This window comes from Chiloscyllium plagiosum, chromosome 20 (genome assembly GCF_004010195.1).
Source record: "Chiloscyllium plagiosum isolate BGI_BamShark_2017 chromosome 20, ASM401019v2, whole genome shotgun sequence".
NCBI classification, from domain to species: Eukaryota; Metazoa; Chordata; class Chondrichthyes; order Orectolobiformes; family Hemiscylliidae; genus Chiloscyllium; species Chiloscyllium plagiosum.
Genome location: NC_057729.1, coordinates 31,948,592 through 31,973,227, shown reverse-complemented (window position 1 = coordinate 31,973,227; position 24,636 = coordinate 31,948,592). Strand labels below are relative to the sequence as shown.

The 24,636-nt window shown below is 40.0% G+C and overlaps 1 protein-coding gene across 2 annotated transcripts in view; it reads right to left on the bottom strand.

Annotated features, from left to right (window-relative positions):
• Positions 1 to 21,055: 21,055 nt before the first annotated feature.
• Positions 21,056 to 24,636, bottom strand: part of LOC122560140 (phosphoprotein associated with glycosphingolipid-enriched microdomains 1-like) — a 107,014-nt gene continuing 103,433 nt past the window's right edge. For both annotated transcript variants that reach the window (XM_043710432.1, XM_043710433.1), the window contains exon 8: positions 21,056 to 22,956. In XM_043710432.1, the coding sequence (XP_043566367.1) occupies positions 22,453 to 22,956 (504 nt within the window). In that variant the 3' untranslated portion in view covers positions 21,056 to 22,452. The remainder of the gene's footprint in view (positions 22,957 to 24,636) is intronic.

Here is a 24,636-nt window from a genome sequence, read left to right as displayed (position 1 = left end):
ATATGAACAAGAAGGGTTTGGAGGGATATGGGCCAGGTGCTGGCAAGTGGGACTAGAACGGGTTGGGATATCTGGTTGGCATGGAGTTGGACTGAAGGGTCTGTTTCCATGCTGTACACCTCTATGACTCTATGTTCTTACAGCCTGATCTGTCTGTGAGGTTCAGTTATCTTTCAACAAAAACATGAGTCAACTACAAATTGATTGCTTGTTCATTTCTCAGTACCAATCACTGTGGCAGCATGAATCTCATGGACCTTGAATCCAGGTTGAAATGTTATGTCACAGACAAAAAGGAGGGGGCATATAACATTGAAATAAGCCCTTCAGCCCCCCTTACATCTATGCTGTCCAACAAACACCAAACTACATGATTCCCATTTACCAACACTTAATCCTGGCACTTAAGGACTCACCCAGATGATTCTTAATTATTGAAAAAGTACCTGCCTCCACCAACCTCTCAGGCGGCATGTTCTATATTTCTACCACTGTCTGTGTGAAAAAAATATTTCTTAGATCTCCTCTAAATCACTTGCTGCTCACATTAAATGTATGCTTTCTGGTCTTAGGCACAGCTGGTTGGGGGAGAGATTTTCAGGATCTACTCTGTCCATACCTCTCATAATTTTGTATCCCTCAATCAGAAGCCCCCATTGTCTGCTCCAAGGGAAACAAACCCAGCTCACCCAGTATTTCTTCACAATTGAGATTTTTCATTCCAAATAAGTTCCTGGTGAATTTCCTATGCTCCATCTCCAATGCAATCATGTCTTTCTGATATTGTGGCGACCAGAACTGCACACAGTATTCCATCTGTGGCTTAAACATCATTGTATAAAGTTGTAACAATATCTTCTTGCTCCAGGCATTTCATATATCGTCTTCACCATCCTGACGACCTGTACTGACACCTTTACGATCCATGGACTTGCACAGCAAGATCCCTTTATTCCTCAGTAGTCCCTTGGGACCCACCATTCATTGTGTATATCCTTCCCTGATTAGCCCTCTCAAAATGCATTACCTCTATTGGCATTAAACTCCATTTACCATCGCTCTGTCCAATTTACCAGCTGATCAATATCAAACTGTAGCCTGGGACCATCCGCCTCAGTATCAATAGCACCACCAATTTTCATGTTATCCACAAGCTTACTAAATATGCTTTCTAAATTCAAATCCAAAGATCTCAGCACCAAACCCTATGGTTTACTGTGGGCCACAGGCTTCCAATTACACAAACAACCCTCCACCATCACTCTTTGTTTCTTATTTGTGAGGCAATCTTGGATCCAGTTTGCTAACTTGCCTTGGATCCTATGGGCTCTTACCTTCTGGACCAGCCTTCCATGTGTGACCCAGTCAAAGGCTTTACTGAAGCTCATATAAACCACATCAACGGCATTACCCTCATCAACATATTTAGCCACTTTTTAAAAAAAACTCAATTAAATTAGATAGGACTGTGCCATTTAACAAATTCATGCAGACTATACCTGATGGATCCTGTCTTTCCAATTATTGATTAAGCATAGAATCCTAGAGTTATACAGCATGGAAACAGAGCCTTCGGTCCAACTCATCCACATCGACCAAATATCCTAAACTGATCTAGTCCCACTTGCCAGCATTTGGTGCATATCCATCTAACCCATTCCTATTCACATACCCATCCAGATGATGGGAGAAAGTAAGGACTACAGACACTGGAGATCAGAGTCAAAAAGTGTGGTGCTGAAAAAGCACAGCCAGTCAGGCAGCATCCGAGGAGCAAGAGCATTGACATTTCAAGCACAAGCTGTTCATCAGGAATGTGATGAACAGTTTATCCAGATTACGCTGTCCTTCAGAACTCTTTCCCATAATTTCCCTGTCACTGATGTCAGACTAACTGGTCTGTAATTACTCAGGCTATCCCTGCTGCCTTTCTTGAACATAGGAACCACATTAGCTATCCACCAGATATCTTATTTTCACTCTTCTGTCTGGAACTAAAGTGTTCGATAATGTTATTTTCCCTTTTAAAAAAACAACTGCTGTTATATTTCCGAAAACCCAGTTTGTGAAATCCAATTTAAAATGACCTACAGCAAATTCTTGAAGTTTCAAACAAAATAAGGTTTACTTATATATCGAAAACCCAGAAGAACGGTTCATAAGACACATCCACATACACATGCATCCAAGAAAGAAAGGAAAGGTAAAAAGTTATAAAGTCAATATACCAAAGGCATCAGAATTACTTCACGTATGTTAGAGAGTCCAGTAAGTCAATGTCTAATGGAATTTCTTTTGGTTATCCCTTTTGGAAAACCTCAGATACAGTCAAATTTCTGGTGAAGGTCAAATTGTTCTAATTTGTAAATTGGTTTACTTCAGAGACAAAACACAGGATTCTTTCCAAGATTCAGCCTTTGAAAGTGATTTGAGATCAGTGGGTGCTGTTATTTGAGCCTGTAGCTACTTTCAACTGGTGTAATAAGCTGACTAACAAAGAAATCAAAAACTGCACAATTAAAGGCTATTCAAACAAGCCAGCAGTTTCACTCTAGTTCAGAGCTGGTTGAAGCTGACACCTTGTGTATGATTCCTTTTGTTGACTTGGCTGGAATGTCTATGCGATGCAAGGAGTGTCTCTTTCTAGAAGGATGATATAACCATTTGTTCTCTGGCTACTGCTGATCAGAATTTTTCAGAAATTGGTGTCAATAGTGTCATGTGATCAGCGATATCCATGTTCTGAGTTCAACAAAAGTGTCAATTTTTAATTAAAAATTTAGGATAGTGGGAATCCAAGATGGCGGTGTCCTGTTAGGGTTGCTTTTGCTGAGCTTCATGCCAAAAGACCTGACAGAACTTGAACCCGTCCCATTCACTTTAGTGTGAGTAAAAACACAGGAAAGGAGCTAGAAACCTGAAAAAACAATTTGCAGCTGGAGAATGCCAAAAAAAGGAGGAAGCTCACCTGGGGAGGTCCTGGGGAAGCAGATTGAGGAAACAAATCGAAGGGAATCTGGCTCTTATATCTGCTATGTTGCAAGACCTGGGAAAAAGGACCGATGAACTTGAGTGCCGGGCTGCAGGGATTGAGGCAGAGACTGACTTCTCCAAGAGCCGGATTGAAGCACTGGAAACACAGGTCTGTGGTCTGTTGGATCTGGTAAACAATCTCAAAAACAGGGGCAGAAGAAAGAACCCATGTGTTGTTGGCATACCAGAGGGGACGGAAGACGAGCAAACGGTGAAGTTCTTCAAGAAGTGGTTTCCGGAATTCCTTAATTTGGAGGCTGAAAAGGGAAGGATAACAATTGAGAGATCCCACCAGATTGTGGCATGAAAATCAGATGCGGATCAGCACCCATGTCCTGTCCTGGTAAGGCTCCATCATTATAAAGACAAGCAGAGGGCCATGGAAGCCTCTAGATTCTGGGGGAGGGATTCGAGGGGGTTGGTATGTGGTGGCTCTTTCAAGACTTCTCAGCGGCAGTGGTCTGGAAAAGAAAGTCCTACAATGGCATCAAGAGGAGATTGAGAGAGCTTGGGATCCAGTTTTCTCTAAGATATCCAGCGGTGCTTTGGATCAATCATAATGGATCATACATTTGTTCGACTCACCAGAGAAAGCGTAGAACTTTGTGGAAATGTTGACTTAAGTCAATTGGCTGAATAGGCATAGAGGACAGAACTGTTCAGGTTGGTTCTTCTTTAAAAAGGACTTGGTGGAGTCTCCTTTCTGGTAATAATGATGTCTGGGATGGATAGAGTATTTATCTTTAATCTCCAAGTTATGTTAAGGGATGGGTGACATATTTATTTTTAGTTTACTTGTCTATTGTACTAACCTTGCTCTTGGTATTTTCTTTCTTTACCGAGTATGTGGTGCGACCCTAGCTGGTAGGAGTTGAGATGGCAGCTGGGATGGTTAGTAGGTTGTGGGACATGTTGGTACCCCCTTTGAATGGGGTTGGGGAGGGTGGGTAAATTCCTCCAATCAGTGCCTTTGGCAATTTTTGTTTTCCTGTTTTTCCTGTATATAGTTTTTGTAAGCTTTGTAGATTTGTTGGCTGTACTTATTTTAGTCTATGGGTTTTGTAGATTCTTTTGCATTAAAGCTCAGTGATCTATAATTCAGGTTCTTCCTCTTTGAAGTCTAAACGGTGGTAGAGAAGGTTATGGCTAACGATGTGTTTAAGTGGTGCACCTGGAACATTAAGGGGAGTCATTAGCCAGTCAAGAAGAAGAAGGTACATTCCAGTCTTAAACGGGAGAGGGTGAATGTTGCCTTATTACAAGAAACACACCTGAATGATGCAGACCATTTGAAACTGCAACAGTATGGGTATGACCAAGTTTATTTTTCATCTTTCAATATGAGGAATAGAGGAGTGGCTATTTTAGTTGGAAAGAATCTCCCATTTAAGTTGTTAGAGTGCAATAAAGACACACACGGGCAATTTGTAATCCTTAACGCTTTGATACATGGAGAAGAATATGGGATCTTGAATGTTTACTCTCCCCCAGCCCACCCCCTTAAGTTCTTGACAGACATACTTTCTAGACTGGTTAACCTTGCATCTCAACATATTATCATAGGAGGGGATTTCAATTGCCCAAAGGCCTGCCGATATCTTCTCCATGATCTAAACAGTTAAGAGATTTGTGTGCTGAATTAGGGTCGGTAGATGTTTGGAGGCACCTTCACCCTACTAGCAGGGACTTCACGTTCTTTTCAACCCCACATAAATGCTATGCCAGGATTGATCTTTATTTTACCCCCGCAGCATATTGGGCTTTGTGGCGTAATGTACAATTGGCAATATGACTATTTCTGATCATGGCCCAGTGTATTTAATGGTTAGAAGTAAGTGGTAGGCTTGAGGCACTGGCAATTGGACCCTTTCATCCTCAAGAATAGCAAGTTTATCAAATTCTTTTCTACTGAATTCAGGGTTTTTTTAGATATTAATTCAGGCTCGGCCAGTCACCCATCCATTCTTTAGGAAACAGCTAAAGCCTATGCTAGGGGATTGGTTATTTCCTATCAGCCAGTAAGAAGTGCCAGATGGGTGAGCAGCAACGCTTGCTCAAGACACGTCTGAAAGCAGCTGAAAAGGCATACTTTGACAGACCCTGGCTGGCTAAACTGGTGAGGATCAGAACGCTTCGGTGTATGCTGAACTCCATGCTCACACAGACAGCCAAGAAGGAGCATATATTTGCAAGTCAAAGGTTGTTTGAGCATGAGGATAAGCTGGGCAAGTACTTAGCGTACCTTGCCAGGAAAAGGAATGCTCCCAAGCCATTACCGCGATCATGGAAGACACTGGAAATTTAACCTAATCTAAAAGAATTAATGCAGCATTTCAGAAACGTTACTCTGAACTATACCAATATGAAAGCTGTGAGGGTGGGCGGGTTAGGATGGAGCGTTTTTTTAAGAATTTGGATCTTCGGGGAGCGATCCCTGAACAGGAATCTCTCCTCAATGCCCCATTGTCAGAGCAAGAGGTGCAGGAGTCTGTGAGGCAGCTCCAGAATGGAAAAGTGCCGGATCCTGACAGGCTCCCCAGTGAGTTCTATAAGGAATTCATAAGTATGTTTTCAGGGTTTATGCTTAGTAAGTTTAATGACTCATGTAGTTGTAGCCTCCTCCCGCCATCTCTAAGTGAGGCGAACATCTCTCTCATTCTTAAAAAAGGGAAGGCCGCAGAGGACTGCGGTTCCCATAGGCCCATTTCACTCCTGAATATTGATTTCGAAATCCTATCTAAGACCCTGCTAGAAACTGTACTGCCCTCCATTATTAAGGAGGACCAGACAGGGTTCATAAAAGGTCGCAGATCAGCGGATAATATCAGGAATTACTTAACATTATTCAAGTACATCAGCAGGGATTGGTGATCTCCTTAAACGCGTAAAAAGCATTTGACAGGTCGAGTGGCCATATCTTTTCCATACTTTGAAGCAGTTTGGCCTGGGCGAGACCTTTATCAGATGGGTGGAGGTTTTGTATAGTGACTCTCTTGCTGCAGTCCTCACCAATGGTGTGTGGAAAAGCAATTTTATTATTTGTTGGGGCAGTCGACAGGGCTGTCCCTTATCACCTTTGCTTTGCACATTGGTGATCAAACTGCTGGTGGAGGCAATACGTAGGGATCCCAATATAATCGCTCCAGAAGTGGGGATGAAGTCACACAAGATCGCATTGTATGTTGATGGTGATCTTGTCTTCTTACCAAACCCAAAAGTCTCAGTGCCACACCTGATACAATGCATCAATCTATTTGGTGGCTTCTCGGGTTATAAAAATCAACTTTGCAAAATCAGAGGCCATGCCCACAGGTGGTCTCCTGGGAATGCCTGATCCTGAGGGTGGATCTCGGTTCCCCTTTAGATGGTCACAGGAGGGCTTTTTCTATTTAGATATATATATATTATTCCCATTTTTGATCGGCTATTTAAAACCAATTTTGCCCATTTATTCGACAGAATCAAGCCAGGACCTTTGTAGATGGAAGGTGCTTCCAATCTCTTGGTTAGGTCAGATAGCCCTCATTAAAATGAACATTCTGGTCCACCTGTTGTATCCTATGTGAATGCTTTTTCTGCTTTTCACTGAGCGAATACTTAGAAGACTGAACAGCTGGTCCAGTTCTTTTATCCGGTATCACAAGTGACCCCTAATTAAATTGACCAAATTGCAGTTACCTTACAGTTTGCAAGGAGTGGGTCTCCCAGATATCAAAAACTATCAATTAAGCTTGTTGCTGTGTTACGTGAAAGATTGGGCCTGGGAGAACCCACACTCATTTTGGTTGGACATCGAAGCATCTCAGGCAAGACACTCCTTATTAGCCTGCTGTTCTTGGAAAAAATGAGAACAGTTAAGGACTGTTGCCATAGCCCAATGGCCATCAATACTGTCAAGGGCAATGCGTCAGGGTGAGGGCAATATTGCCAAAACATCATTTTTGATACCCATAGTTGGTATGCCGGGTTTTCAGCCAGGGATAATGGACTCTGGATTTAACGTATAGGCATGTCTTGCCTGGGTGATTTATTTGAGTTAGTTCAGAAATACGAATTGTCCAGTAGGGACCTCTTTCATTTTTTCCAAATTAGAAACTTCATACAAAAACAGACCACACTTCCAACTGATCCTTATAGGACTGACATGTAGAAGAAGGTGTTGAGTGCTCAGGGTACATTATCTGTTAGCAACGCTTATCATCTATTGGGAGTGGATCTCTTGGATGAGACCGAATGTCTCTGTAAGGTATGAGAGAGGGAGCTAAACGTTGAGATCTCTTCTGAAATATGGGAGGATATCTGGGAAAATGCAAGAAGCATCTCAATTTGCAACAGGACTCACGCCTTGCGATTGAAAATTCTCCACATGGTCCATTTGGCTCCAGAATGCCTTGCTAAATTTAAAGCGGGAGCATCTCCAATGTGTCCTAAATGTAGACTGAGCATGGGCACGCTTACTCATTGTCTTTGGTCCTGCCACAGACTACGGGCATACTGGAGCGCTGTGGTCGGCGAAATAGAGATGTACCCACTATCTCTTCTTCTTGGCTTTGTTAATTCACGTTCATTAGATACACACAAAAAAAAGGCTTTTCAGTAACCTCACTCTTTGTGTAAGAAAGAACTTTCTATTAGGATGGGTGTCAGAAAATCCCCCGGGGCTGGCTGGCAGACATAAGCTAGTCATGCAGCACATCCCCTTGGACTTTCTTACAAGTATAGTGCACCATGAAACTGAGAATTTTTATAAGACATGGCAGCCCTTTTTGAACTACCTGGATACGGATTTGTTCCCCATACTAATAACAGCCTTTGTATAGCCATGACAAATCTATGTAATGAATCTGTTATCCAGCGAGGAGGAACTATGAACATATGAATATGTATAAACTTATATGCTCAATGATTGAGGACTATTGCTTTGTTTCATTGAGCTGTGTTATTGTTATTATTATTATTACTGTTAAGATTTTCCTTTTTTAGCTCAATTATTAATTATTTTTTATTTATCTATGTAATTAGTTGGTTTGTTTTTTAACATTGGTTTGAATTGTTTGGCTTTGTATTTGCTGTAATATTCAAAAAAACATTTTTTTCCATCTTTTTTCAATAAAAATATATTTTAAAAATTTAGGTTAAGTGTCTTCCTGCTGTCTGATTGCCTTCTAAAGTATAACTTCATTCTATCTTTGCATTAAATAGATGGTTTAAAATATAACCATTTTTATAAAATCATACATTTAACATTTCCATGTTATTTGGATATTAACAATTATTACACCATTTCAAGAAACCTGTCCAGATCATTGACATGCCAATGTCCATTTTTCAAGGACCAATAGCATGAAGCAAAGTGTCTTAAATCAAGATTTGAACCCTAAAAACGTTCACTCTGCATCCATTGCATTGCAAATGGACAATATATTGATTTCAAATTAAAAATGATTAATGTATGAGTAATATATTTGCCACTTCAATGTCCTAATGTTTAGCAGGTATGGATCCTATGCTTTCAAATTGATACAGAATTCACACACCATGGGCTTTATCCTAGTTATTTACCAGTTGCAGTTAACGTCTAGTGAACAGCAAGTGATGCAAGGAACATAGTTTATGTGGGACACTGTCCATGCCAGGCTCTGCCTGTTCATCAGGTACTCTCCATTGTCTCCTTGTTCTGTATTACTTTGCACTGTCCTGACAGCCCATTAACACTCATCTCCCCATATGGAGACCCAATACATTGAACTTTACCTCCAACCTTCCTGATTGCCCTCCAAGCCCCAACATTATGCCTTACTGATGCCATTTGTGGTCCTGCATGCCTCTCCTGTGGAAGTTATGGTCGTAGTCACTGCCAATAACTCCTCCTGTACCTAACAAAGCTCTCTGTTACTGTATCACAAACCCCCTTTATACCGTGCCCTTCATCCACATCATTGTTCTTGTTCCCAACTCGTCAGATGTTGTTTCTCCTACCACTGCCTTGACTGTCCCATGCCCTATGGGCAACAAGCTCCCCATTACTCTGACAACTTCTTTGTATCTTCCCCACCAATTAATGCACAGAATCCCAGAGTTGTGTTCCTCATAATTGCCTTAAAGGAATAGCCCCTAGACATCACTGACCAGAATCCTGAGCACTGAGTCTGCAGTTCACCCAACTGACGACACGCAATTCCCTGACTACTTCTGATGGTCCTATAAGACTGACTGCTGGCCACCATGAACTGTAGTCAGACATACCACCTGATTGTGACTGGATTGAGCAGACCATTGACCAGACCAAGCTGGTGGACTGCTTACAGACTGAGCTTATGACTTATATGACCATGATCCCCTGACTGACAGTGGATGGAGGATTACCTTCCACCTTTCGGGATAAGTTAGGCAAGCATTTATTGCCCATCCCTAATTACCCATGAGAAGGTGTTGGTGAGTTGCCTTCTTGAACTGCTGCAGTCCGTTTGGTGTAGGTAGACTCACAGTGCTGCAAGTGTTTTGATGACAAAGACAGTAACCCTAACTTCTCCTCCTGAGTTCAGCTCTTTTGGATAGATTTGGACCAAGGCTGCAATGAGGCCAGGAGCTAACTAATCCTAGTGGAACCCAAACTGGGCATCGGGAGCAGAGTATTTTTGAGAACATGCTTATCACATCATTGTTGATGACACCTTCTATCACTTTGCTCAGAATTGAGGGCAGACTGATGGAGTTGTAATTGGCCAAGTGAGATTTCTCTTGAATTTTGTGGACAGAACACACATGGGCAATTTTCTACACTGCTGGGTAAATGGCAGTGTTGTAACTGTACTGGAACAGCTTGGCTATAGATATTGTAGTCCTGGAGCACATGTCTTCAGTTCTATTACTAGAATGTTGTCAGGACCCACAGCCTTTGCAGTATTCAGTATCTTCAGGCATTTCTTCACATCATGTGGAGTGAATCAAATTAACTGAAAGCAGGCATTTGTGATGGGGACCGAAGATTGAGGTTGAGGTGTATTGTCCAATTTGCATGCCTGAATATAGATTCTTGCAAATGTTTCAGTTTTGTCTTTTTGCACTGATGTGCAAAATGGGCTTCCTCCACTAGTGAGGATAGAAACATTTGTGAATTTTCCTTCTCCAATGAGATGCATAACTGTCCACCACCATCTATAACTCAATGAGAATGGACTATGGAGCTTCAATCTGATTCACTTGTTATGGGATCCTTTATCTCTGCCTATTGCATTTTATTGTTTGCCATCCATGTTAACCTATGTTTTAGCTTCACCCGCTTGACATCTCATTTATAAGTATGCCAGGTAGTGCACTGCCAGGTCCTGAAGAAGGGCTCATGCCCGAAACGTCGATTCTCCTGCTCCTTGGATGCTGCCTGAGCTGTTGCGCTTTTCCAGCAACACATTTTCAGCACTGCACTGGCATGTTCAACTCCATCTTCATTGATCCATTAGTTTGGTGGGAATGGTAAGATGAGCAAAACCTGGGCTTTATTGGTTATGAATTGTAGTTGAATATTATTCTGCTGTTGCTGATGGCTAAGCATCTTGAATTGCTTGATCTGTTCAAAATCTATTGCATGTGATACTGTAGGTAAAGTCCCATAGTCCTACTGGACCATAGGGCTATTGTCCCAGAGAGAAATAACTGTTGGTGGTTTAACCTGAGGGTCACCGTGCCTCAGAAGAAGGGAGAGGTTAAGAAGAAGAGTCCTTCATGGTAATCTCAGCTGGCATAGGAACTGAATCCACAGTATTGGCATCACTTTGCATTACAAAGTGACCATCTAGCCAACGGAGCTAATTGACTCCTCTACTGTGTAATGCTACAGATTGCAATGGAGACATCCTCAAAGTAAGAGCAGAAATTGGCCTCCACATTCACTGTGTCACCCTTACTGATAGTTGAGTGTAGTAAGCACACAATAATATCACAGAGACTTAGTCAGAGTAAAGATAAGTTTGTAGGAGACAGACAGGGAGCTACTGTGCTCTTAATAGTCTCTGTTGTAGTGTAGGACATATCCATATAATCTGTAAATAATTGCAGGGGTGCAATAATCTCAAAATTGCTTTTTTTTAAACAAGACACTTCTAATAAAACCAGGAAGTTGATATTCCTATCCACAACTGACCACTTCAGGCGTGATTGAACTCACACACAACATACTGAGCAGCAGTGGATGACAGGTGCAAACCCTGCACACCTTCTCGCAACACTCAACACAGAGGAATACTTCAGAGAAGAATACAGAAAGCATTTCAGACCTGACAAAAGATGTGCAGGGACAGACAGGGACAACCTGCATCTCTAAGACAGAGGTATGTCGCAAGGTGATGATCTGTGGGTCTAGTCCTGGATCCGCGTTGAGCCAATTTATTAACTAAACACTAAAACCAAAAATTCCTTTTAAAAAAGGGAAACCTTAAATGGTGAAGTAATTAAAAAATAAAACAAGTTGCAGCTCCAGTTGAGTGGACAATACTACCTAACCTTTTCCAAAGTCCCACAGTCATTGTCAGTGTTCAACCTGATCCCCATGTAACATTAGGACACAGCCTAGTATATTGGTCAATGCTAAGTCTATGGTTCTGAAAACATTCAGGTCATGGTGCTAATGACCTGTATGACAGGTAGCAGTTCATACATGATGCCACTTAAAGTTTTTTATTTCTCAGGACACCTATGAATGGGCAGTAAATGTAACATCACCACCATCAACAACAAATAAAAAGGGTCTTCTTAAAGGTAATTTACGTGAAATATTTCCCTGTTTCTTTTTCCATAGATGCTGCCTGACTGGGTGAATATTTACAACGGTTTATTTTGATTAAAAAAATGAGGGATTTGGCTTGAAACAGGCAAATAGAAGGTTGATCGGTTCCTCTCCTGATCCTAATTTAATAATTAAAATATAAAGTTTCATTTTAAAGTAAAAAAAAGGCCACTGTGAGAAGCTAAAAGTGTTCCTTCAGGTGCGTTGCTTCCTGCAGAAACTGGCCTCTTGCTTCTTGACCTCCTACCTTATTTGACCACCACTGTCACAGCTGAAACTTGGTAACTCCCCCTTTTCCCTCTCATTCTGTTTGGGGTACTTCTTTTACATCAATACCCGACAAGATAGTTATCACCTTGCAACTTTCAGGTCCATTTTAAGAGAATGAAGTCACCTCTAAGAGGCCTGGAATAGCTGATTTGCATTAATTATACAAACCTCTGGGTCTCCACTTAGGCATTCAGTCAGTCAGCACCATGGGCCACAAGTGACTGAATGCTACAATCACTCAATTGAGGAGCTGCATGATACTTGCATGGTTGCATGGTACCTGCTTCAGACACAGGCTGATTAGGAATCACATACCCAAAAATACTCAGAAACAGGAACAAATCACATTTTTGTCTTGTGTGACAAGTCATCAAAATGTCTAAACTTGAAATAAAAATTACATTCTGTACTGATATATTGATAAATCTTGATTGTAAATTACAGTTTCAATAATTAGTTGAAATTCACATTGTTAAATAGAACTTTGTAAATGCCATCATGTTCATGGTAAAGCTGAATCTGATTTCCTCAGTGGACAGGATGTAGCTTTTAATAGCATAGCGAAGAAGTATTAATAAATGAAAATTATGCCTCAGGGAAGAGAATATTAAATTGCTTTTAATGACTTTTATTTTGCCACAGTTCTCTGGACTGCATTTTTTTTTGTTGAAAACTAAACATAAATGCACTTTAGAATATTTATAATTACTTATGTAAATTCAGTTCTGTGAGTAAGTTTCGTTGTTTCAGTACATTCAGGAATGCATTTTAGCTCTGGAACTATGCCATTGAATATCAGAGCACAATTCTTTTATGGGTTAATCATTCTTTTTTCTTGTTTAAAATAAATTGATTCTTGCCTCTCTGGAAAAACTGTGTTTAGAATTATTCTGTTAGTATTCCATGTAATTTCAGGGCTTAATGCGGCTTAATATAGATAAGATTCAGCTTTCATCACCTTTATCTTTGCATACTGAGCAGTTTGGTCATGTGGTGATACAATATTCATTCACCTTTAAAAGCATGTTGGGTATGTTTATTGTTCCATTTTAAAAATAATCATCAAATAAAAGGCTTAACCATAGCTTGGGAAATTGGCAGTGACAAAATGCAGTTTCCCATGTTTTATTTATTGGTTTTGTTCCTTTGATGGATTATAAAGAAATTGCATTGAATACCTTTCAACAAATATTGTAACAAATGAATTGAGAGTGTTACAAAAAGGATTTTTCAACTGTAACAAGGTTCTGGATTGGTGTTTATTTTATAATAAATGTAGATAAAGAACTTGCATTGATAAAGTGCCTTTCACAATCTCTGAATTTCCCACAATGCATTATAATCATTTTGAAGTGTAGTCCCAAATGCAATATACACACATGGCCACACAAAGAGATAAATAATTGGATATTTAATCATTTTGTTTTTGAATGTGTGTATTGAGGGATATATACTGGCTAGAAAACAGAAGAAATCCCTATTGATTTAAAGTCTCATCAAAAAGACACATCCTTCAGCACCCCTCCACCATTACTGTATTAATCTATCAGTTTGGATAATCTACTGTCTTCTAACCCAGAGACAGAAGTGCTATCACTCAGCTACAGTTCAGTTTACTTACCAACATCAACAAAGTGATGAAAGTGCAATTGTCAATTGTATCAAGTAGCACTCAGACAGCAATAAACTGCTTACCTATGGTCAATTTGGGCCCACCAACATCATTTGGTTCCTGACCTCATTACAGCCTTAGTTCAAATTAAACAAAGAGAATTGAACTCAACTGGAATAGCCATATAAACACTGTGGCTATAAGACCAGGCGAGGGGCTGGGAATTCTGTGAGTGATTCACTTTTTGACTCCCAGAAACCAATTCACCACATACAAGGCAGGAGTGTGATGGAATATGAAGCACTTGGCTGGAAAAGTGCAACTTCAATATCAGTCAAGAGCTCAACTTCAACCAGAATAAAGCAGTCAATTTAATTTACACATCATCCACCCTCTTAATCACTGACTCTCTCTGCCACCAACACAATACACAAAAGGTTAAAGGCACCAACATATGGGAACACAACCACCTCCAAACTTTTCTTCAACTCACACACTATCCTGGCATGGAACTATATCACTGTTCTTTCACTGTTGCTCAGTGAAAATTATGGAACTCCTTTCCTAAGAGCAACATTGGTGTACCTACATCACATGGACTGCAGCAGTAGGGATGAGCAACACTGAACCTCGCCAAGAAGATTTACATCCTATAAAAGAATATGCAAACAAAGAGTGGTAACTTATTAAAAAGACTTTTCTTTTATACTGATATGTAATTAATACACATACAGTACTTTGCTATCATTAAAGCAGTGCATCACCTCTCCATTGTTACTTGGGTTGCTATTTGCTGCAGAGCCAGGCAAAACAACATAGGTTTTAATTTTTACTATGTTTCTTAAACTGCAATAAGAACATCTTTCAAAAGACATTAAGATAACATTAGTTATATTGTTTGTCTATAAATAATCTAAGTATTAATACATAGATTTACTTATTTAATAGGCAGAGATGAGTGATATTTTAAAAGTCAACATATCAAATAAAATATTCCTGTTTCATATTAAAACAACAAACAGCTGCTGATTTTTGCATTGTCATTTTATTTCTTGGTTTCTATCAGCATTTTGTTGCAGTATTCTTTCCAGATGGTACATGCCTTCAGATATCTGGCATAGTACTCTGTTTATATTTCCTTAATTAATCCAACCCTTGTCTAATTTAAGCTCTCAGTCATAATTTATTTGCCGTAGCAACTTTTCAGCTTAGTTGCATGCACTTTTAGACATTAAAAAAATCTTTGATAAAATTACCAAAACACAACTTGTACAAATATGTAAATAGTTTGTGAATGTTAATCTGAGTGTAAAACATAAAATCTGAAACATAAAAATAACATTTATTGTACAATATTCATATGTTATTGAGGTATATGTGTGGACAATGATTACCTGTTTAAAATCTACAGCCCCAAAACTTAAATACATGAATTTATTTGTCTCATATTTCAAGAGCCTATATTAAATAATTAATAATTTAAAAGAACACAGACACAATATTATCAAAATGTATTGCCTTAATTGACTAATATTTGCCCCATATATTTTTAAAATCATAATGTGGACTCAGCCACAATATTAGCAATCTGACTTGCAATAAAGTTTGAATAAATGATTGAAAATCTAAGATAGTCTGACTGATATTGTTATTCTTTCTCCTACACTGTTATGCAACTATCCAAAGTAAACTTTACTGTTGAACTTATTCTAACACAGCTTGTGGTGTGATATATAAAACAACTTGTGCTTTTATGCGCTATTTCAACAGAAATGAGCAGATGTATCTTTAATAAATATTATGATATGATAAACAAAAACTTTTTTTATTGGAAGCAAATGTTTCAAAGCAAATTTCAACAATAGAATATGACAGTTTAATATTTCAGCCAATGTAAATACGTTGTGAGTTTTCAAGTTGACCACAACAGGAAATGGAAGGACTGCTTGAGTACATGAAATAGTTTGCAAAGTATAGCTGCAAACCTGTAGGTTATTTGAATGTAGGTCTGGATGTTGATTCGTTGAATGTATTTTGTTAAAGAGTACTTTTATTTAGCTCGTCTATATGACAAATCTAATAAGAATTTAAAAATGTCATATCATGCTATAAACTGTATAAAAATAAGATTGCAATGTTGTCCACAATAATCACTTATTCACAAGCAAATTCATGCTTGAGAAAAAGATCTTTAATTTTGGATGAGAGACTTAACAAGCAATCCAGGTCTTTTTCAACATACAATTTCAGTTACATCACACTGTAAACTTTTGCTATAAATTTTGTGCCTTATGATCTTCACAGATTCCCTACAGTACAGAAACAGGCCCTTCAGCCCAACAAGTCCACACTGAACCTCCGAAGAGTAACCCATCCAGACCTATTCCCCTATGTTTGCCCCTCACTAACACACCTAACACTGTGGGCAATTTAGCATGGCCACCTAACCTGAACATCTTTGGATTGTGGGAGGAAACTCATGCAGTTACGGGGAGAATGTGCAAACTCCACACAGACAGTTGCCCGAGGTGGGACTCCATCGAGGGTCCCTGACACTGTGAGGCAGAAATGCTAACCACTGAGCCACCATGCCACCCTGCACTTATACTCCACAACCACCTGATGAAGGAACAGTGCTTTGAAAGCTAGTGCTTCCAAATAAGCCTGCTGGACTATAACCTGGTGTTGTGTGATTTTTAACTTTAATTTTGAAAAGAGGCTGTGAAAACATGAATTTGCTGAGCCTCTCAAAAATAGAACCTCAAACTTTTAAATCCTGTAAAGGTGGAAACAAAACTTACAATTTAAGGAGGTAGATCATTTTTAGGATTGTTGATCTGCATTATAAGGATTACTTCAAACCTTTTCAGAGAGTAAGATTTAGTAACACGGTGGCTCAGTGGTTAGCACTGCAGCCTCACAGCACCAAGGTCCCAGGTTCGATTCCAGCCTCGGGTGACTGTCTGTGTGGAGTTTGCACATTCTCCCTGTGTCTGCATGGGTTTGCTCCGGTTTCCTCCCACAGTCCAAAGATGTGCAGGTCAGGTATAAATTGGCCATGCTAAATTGCTCATAGTGTTAGCTGCATTAGTCAGGGGGAAATGGGTCTGGGTGGGTTACTCTTCAGAGGGTCGGTGTGGACTGGTTGGGCCAAAGGGCCTGTTTTCACACTGTAGGGAATCTAATCTAATCAAATGACACTGTCCTGATAGTGAATAATGGGAAGTTCCAGCACAATCAGCCCACAGTTATTTGGAAGGTCTCTGTGCCACTATGTAAGTGCAACTTCTCCTTCTCCTCCCCAATTCCCACTCTCATAGGAAATTGCATGTGGAACTGTTTTGCTTAGATTTCATATCTAATCACAGCTTCATGTAAATTCCCTCCGTTTTTGTGTTTCTTTCAAGATAGGTCCACCAGACTCTTCTACAACTCGTTGATATGGACAGTAATTCATTCTGAACTGTTCCAGATTTTTTCCTGCTGTTTCCTGGTTTATTTGAGTAATGGAGGATTAACTGAGATTTTTGGAATTTCATTGTTATACTCCCATAATTTAAAAAAAAACTGACCTGCACTAAGCTTAACCCACCTATAATAGCAGGAGCAGCAGCTCCATTATTTCCACCCACATTGATGACTTTGTATTCACACTTGATTTATACAAGTTTTTAGATTTTGGTGCCATCAAATGACTGGCACAGATCATTTGGCTGCAAGTCACCATGGCAAGATTGTGGCATAAACCAGCATAAATTTTAGTATTGGACCCAGATCTTCTGATCAAACTCCATAATCCTCAGTGCCAGGAGGCTGGGCTGTCAGGTAATTGTATACATGTTTAGGGTATGTTGGTGGATTGGTGGTGTTAGTTGGGGGCTGCCAAGTTGGGTCCTGTTGGGGGGGGGGAGGGTTGGCTTTCAGTTTGGAGGGTTTCATGTCAGAGTTAGAAATGCAGGTCCCTTTAAGGTGCAGAAAGAAAGCTCTGTTGATTGCAAAGTTGATTCTGGGCCAGAAAGTCTAAGTTCAACTCCCATCTGCCATAGATACAGGCATGTTTGAGTGTAGTTTACTGGCCAGCAAAGTTAGATGACTGAGGGTGGCCATGATAGCCAGATGTGCAGGTAATTCTATGGGAAAATATAAGAATTGGCTAAATGTTCAATATAAGGGACAAGGAGTGAGGGTTGTGGATTTGCAGCAGGGAATATGATAGTGAAGAACTAGAAAACAGTTCTAGTACTGATTTGGGGGATATATTTAAGTGGAAAAGGTCACACATAGTTTTCTGTCAATGTCAGCAACTAAAATACACATGGGCCAACTTAAGGTTTCAGTCAACTGGCACAGACGTTTCTTATCATGATCATTCTCAGAACTACCTGTTTCATGACATACTTCAAATATGTAACTGCTCAAATGTTTCGCAGACATCCTGTTAGGAGTAGTGCAGAGAGATTTCAACCTGGGAAAAGGTTGCAGCCAGACAAAGCAACTGGGTAGCATGGTTAATGGAGAGCTTTCTCAAATGATAGATAATAGGAGAAATTCCCACGATCGCAAAGTGTTTGAGGCTACTAGTGGAATGGAAGATACATATCATGCAAAGGATTAAACTAAGGGAGTTACAGAAGTGGAAAGAATCCAGCATCTATTGGAAGGTTGATGATAGTGACTAACTTGCATTCTCACACAGGTGGATTTACAAAGTAACCTCTTCCCAGATGGGACCTATAAAGCCAAGGCTGGGTTGATAGCTATATCTATTATGGAATGTCTATGGACAAGAGGGCTTATGGGAGACTTTTCTGAATCTGGAAAGGAAATTTTCAAATATGTTTTAACTACTTTAACATCTTTTCAAATCTGTGAAGCTGCATAGATATCAAAGCAGCACTGCTTCTGGGCAAGCTGCTCAAGGGGAAAGTAGTTTTACAGGCCGCAGAAGAAGCACCAGAATTACAGGAAAGAAAACAAATGCATTTATGGGTTAAATGGTACTTCACGGGTATTTATCAGAAAGGCCAGCTCAGTTAACTTCAGGGTGCTCATAAATGAAGGTGGACCTGACAATCTAATGGTAAAATAATGGAAATCTTCCAGGCATCTTTACGATGCAAGTAACTTTCTTTTTTTGTGGGAAGGGGGAAGAGTTGGGATGGTGCATCCCATTTTGACTACGAAGGAAATATCAGTCAAATTGGGAAAAATGTGCGTTTGGAAATTAAGCAGGGTGAGCCAAATGTAATTCTACAAGAATCATACTTCAACAATGCCAATTATATTGCAATTAGTCATACTAAATCTGGACAGAAAGATGAGGCTGCTACCAAGGATGAGATGGAATAGCTGAGGAGCATCATTAAACAGTTGAATTGGTAAGGCTCACAGACCAGACCAGATGCAAGTTTTGCTGTGCTGAAGCTTAGTCTGGCCATGAAAAATCCAAAGGCGGATGATACCTTAACAACAAATATAACTTTAACAAAAACTAAAGTAGCGATGTATAGGCTGAAGTTCTCAGCTTTGGGTGATCTCAATATTGTGACATTTATCATTTTTAGTGATGCGCTGCATGCAAATCTTTGTGATGGATTTTCTAGTTGTGGTATTCCTTGTGGGAGAAAATGAGAAATGTTGCTCACTGACATGGGAGCCAAAGGAAATAAGTAGAGTGATAATCTCTGGCTCTCATTGATGATGTTGGTGTGGTATGGGATCCATTTGTCTAAGGTCTTGGAGGAAGTGTTACACGTAAAATAGACAAGAAAAAGAATCCGAATAGAATGCTCCAAAGATAATTGGTCCTTGTGATAATACACATTCTACAAAAAGTGTGAATGATAAAAAGGCTTAGGTTAGATTGAGCCAGTTTAAAGGAGAAGGCGGAATGGAAGGACATCTATAAGCTAAAGAGGATAGATCTGATCATCAACTATCAGAATGTTTTAATAAGAGTTTCAATAATGCCTCGACTGAAAAATTGTTGAAGGTTCTCGAAGGAGGATGACTCCCTCTCTAACACTGGGGATCTGATTTTGTTTCCGTAGCTACATACTCTTGGATAATTACAATTTTCTCTAAAGGTAAGGGAGGCTGTCAGAGTTAGATATGCAGGTCCATTTTAGGAGCAAACAGGACAGCTCCAAAGTTGATTGAGAGAAAGTAATGCTCATTGGATTTTGGTATTTAAAAGCTGATTTCTCCTCTTTTCTCTGGCTACATTCACACCAAGGTGCCCTTAAAGAGAGGAAGTGAATAGTGCATGGTGGAATGCATTATTCCCTCCTCCAACTCCATTTTAATTTCGGACCCTCCTTCTCCCTACTTTTCTCTCGCTTTTATCATTGCACTGTTCCTGATGGCTGTGTTTGTAAATTGTTCTCTTAACTAGAAACATGGTTATGGCAAAAAAAATACTGAGGTGCACAATAGCATCTCTGGAGAGAAAAAAATTCAAAAAAAGCTGAGTTATAAGGGCTATTATGGTGCAATGGCAATGCCCCAACTTCTCACAGTCATACTGCACGGGAACAGACCCTTCGGTCCAACTCATCCATGCTAATCAAGTTTCCTAACTAAACTATCCCCATTTCCCTGTGTTTGGTCCATAACCTCTAAACCTCTATTCATTTACCCACCCAAATGCCTTTTAAATTTTGTAACTGTACCTGCATCTATCACTTTCTCTGGCAGTTCATTTCACATAGAAGCCACCCTCTATGTGAAACAGTTGCCCCTCAGATCTCTTAAATCTTTCTCCTCTCAGCTTAAACCTATGTCCTTTAATTTTGAACTCCCCCATCCTAAGGAAAAGAGCTTTGCTATTTCCTTATCATTGCCCCTCATGATTTTATAACCTTCTGTGAGATTATCCCTTAACCTCCTATGCTCTAGTGGAAAGAGTTCCAGCTTATGCAGCCTCTTCTCATAGCTCAAGTCCTAGCAAAATCTTGGTAAACCTTTTCTGGACCCTCTCCAACTTAATAAAATTCTTCCTATAGCAGGGCGACCAGGATTGTATGCATTATTTGAAAAGTGGCCTCACCAACATCCTGTACAACTGCAAGATGACATACCAACTCCTGTACTCAGTGCCCTGAGCAATGAAGTCAAGCGTGCTAAACACCTTCTCAACCACTCTACCTGTGATGCAACTTTCAAAGAACAATGCACCTGAAGCCCTAAGTCTCTCTAGTGTTTGGCAATGCTACCCAGGGCCCTACCATTAACCATACCAGCCCTGCCTTTGTTTGTTTTACCAAAATGCAATACCTTGCATCTATCCAAATTAAACTCCATCTGCCACTCCTCAGCCCATTGACCCAATTGATCAAGATCCCTTTGTAATCCTTCTTCACTGTCTACTATACCACCAATGTTGCTGCTATCAGCAAACTTACTAATTGTGCCTCCTAAATTCTCATCCAAAAAGTTTACGCTGAGTCTGTGTGAAACCCCTGCCCTCCTTCCACCCTCCCCAGAGTTTAACTCCTTAGTCATCTGGTGGAAGGGAATGCTGTAATTGGGAAAGGCTCCCTCATTGGTGGTGAACAACCATGTCCTGACAGTGAGGCAAGTGTTGGGGTCTGTGGACATAGAGCTTGTGAGGAAGCTCACTGGGGGCCAATGTCTGCACAAAGGAATGATTCTGAGCCGGGAGGCTTGAGTTCAAGTTCCACCTACTTCAGAGGTGTTATAAAAACATCTGAACAGGTCGATTTAAAAAATAACAAATAACTGAGTTCTTTCCCAGTGAGATTTTGGCTCTGGACAGGGAAGGGAAAGGTAGAAATTGATGTTTGTGCTAAACCATAAATTTACAATAAGCTCTGTAAATTTCTGAATATGTTTTGCTGCCTAATTCATTGCATGGATGTTGGTGTATGAAATAGGGTGGTGTGAGACTGGGTTGGATCAGGAGTGGGGGGATTTCTGATTCAGAGTGCAGGAAGGGAGAGGGGGCGGTGACAGGTTGAGTGGGTTTGGAGTGAACCTGATCTGGTCTAGTGTGTGTTCTTGTGGGTTATCCATTGGGAGTGAGAATGGTGGAGTCTGTGAGAGTGACTGTGGTGTCACTGAGTGTTTGAGATGCAGTTGTATAATTAGCCTGGAGTTACAGCAGGTTTAAGTCTTGTAACGTTTCCTAGCTAACTCAAAGAAGTAAATCAGTTGGAACCCACCAACTCTAATGCAGAGTTTGGTCTTTGTCAGAGGATTTCAGTGTTTGGTAATTGCCCATTTTAAGCTTCATATTCCATGCCAATTGCTGCGTAGTGTGTCAGGACTTTTGCATGGTCCTGATATACATGTTGTTGGGTACATCTAGTCTCCAACTATTCAGAGATCAGAACGTCGGGACCATTGCGTTGAGTAAATTACATAAATTTACTTCTTCACGATGAGCATTATTTTCTCCTTTAAAAGTTACTAACATTCAACACACTAATTAGGAAATAACCTTTGTCAATATTTGTGATGGTTATTAAAATGTGTTTTATGTTATTTGATTTCCTCTAAGTTCTGGTAAGTGTATGTCCATTAATATTGGAAATATGTAGATCAATACTATTACGTGGTTTATTTTTCAGCCATTGAACTTAAAAGGTCTGCCATTGCATAAGGCAATAGTCATGGATTTTCTAAAATGATCAAACTTATCCATTAACTCAGATTTCCTCCTTTTAAAAAAAGGAACTTGTCAGTTTAACGACAACTGCAAGTGGAGTTTTGCTCCATCCTTTGAAATGCACATTTACAGTCCTGTTACATAGACCTCTTTGCCGTCACCTGAAGTTAGTACTCGTGTATGTGTACGGCTCTGCTGCAGTTCATTGATGCTTTCATAATAGTTTTCTGTTTGTGCCTCACGTGCAATCTTCTGTATTTTGCCACTCTTAATAGCAACATTAATTTTCTTCCATTTTATGTTAATTGCTTCGTAGCCTGGGTCAGGTTCTTCTTCCTCCTCCTCCTCCTCTTCTTCCTCTCTTCCTCTTCCTCCTCCTTCATTTCTGAATTTCATTCCCCAGGTCCTCTCATTGACTGAGGCATAATCAGGTTCATCCCCTGTTATCTGAGTGCCTGAGTGCCACCGGGGACTCTTGATGGACTCATATTCTGATTCTTCTTCATTTAAATTCCCAGTTGACCAGAAGTGATGATTTAACTTGCCTTCTTTTTGGAGTCCTGTATTCAGTGATAATGGTATTTCCTTTCTGGGACCTTTTTTAACCACCTTGGAATACATTGCTGCAATCTGTAAGAGAAAATGTATATCAGATACAGAATTTGATGGTATAGATTCCAAGGAGGAACTAAAATTTGTGGAATATGAAGTCATAATTAATGAAGTCTCATATCACAGGAGTTGATCAGAATTCCTCTCTGACATTTGCCCTGATCCTGGGCTTGTGATTAATGATGAACAATTACTTAAAACATCCGTATGATCTATTACAGTTTATTATTAATTGATTGTCAATATTAAATGAGAGGAATTAAGGCCTTATTAAAATAACAGAAACATTCTTACAAATTTGTCATGTTTACCTGGCTCAATTTTAAAACAATGATTCCTATTGTCTCAATAATGCAGGGGAGGCAACAGCCTAGTGGCGTTATTGCTGGACTATTAGTCCAGAAATCCAGGTAATGTTCTGGGGACCCGGGTTTGAAGCCTGCCATAGCAGACGATAGAATTTGAATTCAACAAAAATCTGGAATTAAGAGTCCAATGAATGACTATGAATCCATTGCTGGTTGTTGGAAAAGCCCATCTGGTTTGCTAATGTTCTTTATGGAAGGAAACTGCCATCCTTACCTGGTCTGGCCCACGTGTGACTCCAGACACAACAATGGGGTTGACTCTTAACTGCCCTCTGAGCTATTATGGAGGGGAATTAATGCTGGCTTAGGCAGTGATGCATGCATCCCATGAATAAATAGAAAAAACAATTATGTGGAAAATAATAATTATAGCTGAGTTACTGCGTCAAGTATCTTGTATGTAAATGATATAAATTAAATTAGGGGTCATAGTTTTAAGCTGGTTGGAGGAAAGTATAGAGGGAATGTCAGAGGCGGATTCTTTACACAGAGAGTTGTGAGAGCATGGGATGCGTTGCCAGCAGCAGTTATGGAAGCAAGGTCATTGGGGACATTTAAGAGACTGCTGGACATGCATATGGTCACAGAAATTTGAGGGTGCATACATGAGGGTCAATGGAGGGCACAACATCGTGGGCTGAAGGGCCTGTTCTGTGCTGTACTGTTCTATGTTCTATCTAGGTTCTATGTTCTAAACAATAAAACAAGGAAGTAACATTTGTATTGCGGTATAAATTCAATATTGCTTTATCATTCCACCTGGGATATAGGCAAAAGTGAGGACTGCAAATGCTGGAAATCAGAGTCTAGATTAAAGTGGTGTTGGAAAAGTACTGCAGGTCAGGCAGTATCCGAGGAGCAGGAATGCTCCTCAGATGCTGCCTGACCAACTGGGATATATCCTAATGGCTGATCCCTTATTCTCAGACTATGAACAATTGTTCTTAAATATCCAGTTAAGACATACAGCCTCTCAGCATCTACCCTGTCAAGGCCCCTAAGACTTTTATTCATTTCAATATGATCATCTCTCATTAATTGCAAGTCCAGATAATATAGTCTCATGCTATTCAATCTATTCTCATCACTTCCTAGGATGCAAGGACTGTCCAGTCTAATAAATCTTTGTTGCACCCCTTCCTTCAGCGAGGACACCAAACTGTACATTGCATTCCAGCTGCAGTCTCACAAAAACTGTCTCTAACTGCAGCAGGATTTGCTGATGTTCTGATCAAGTTGGATACCTATTTCCAATTCTGATCAGACAAAGTAAAGCACGCATTTATCTTGACAGGAGTTCTCTGTGTGGATATCCAAGGTGGTAGCTTTC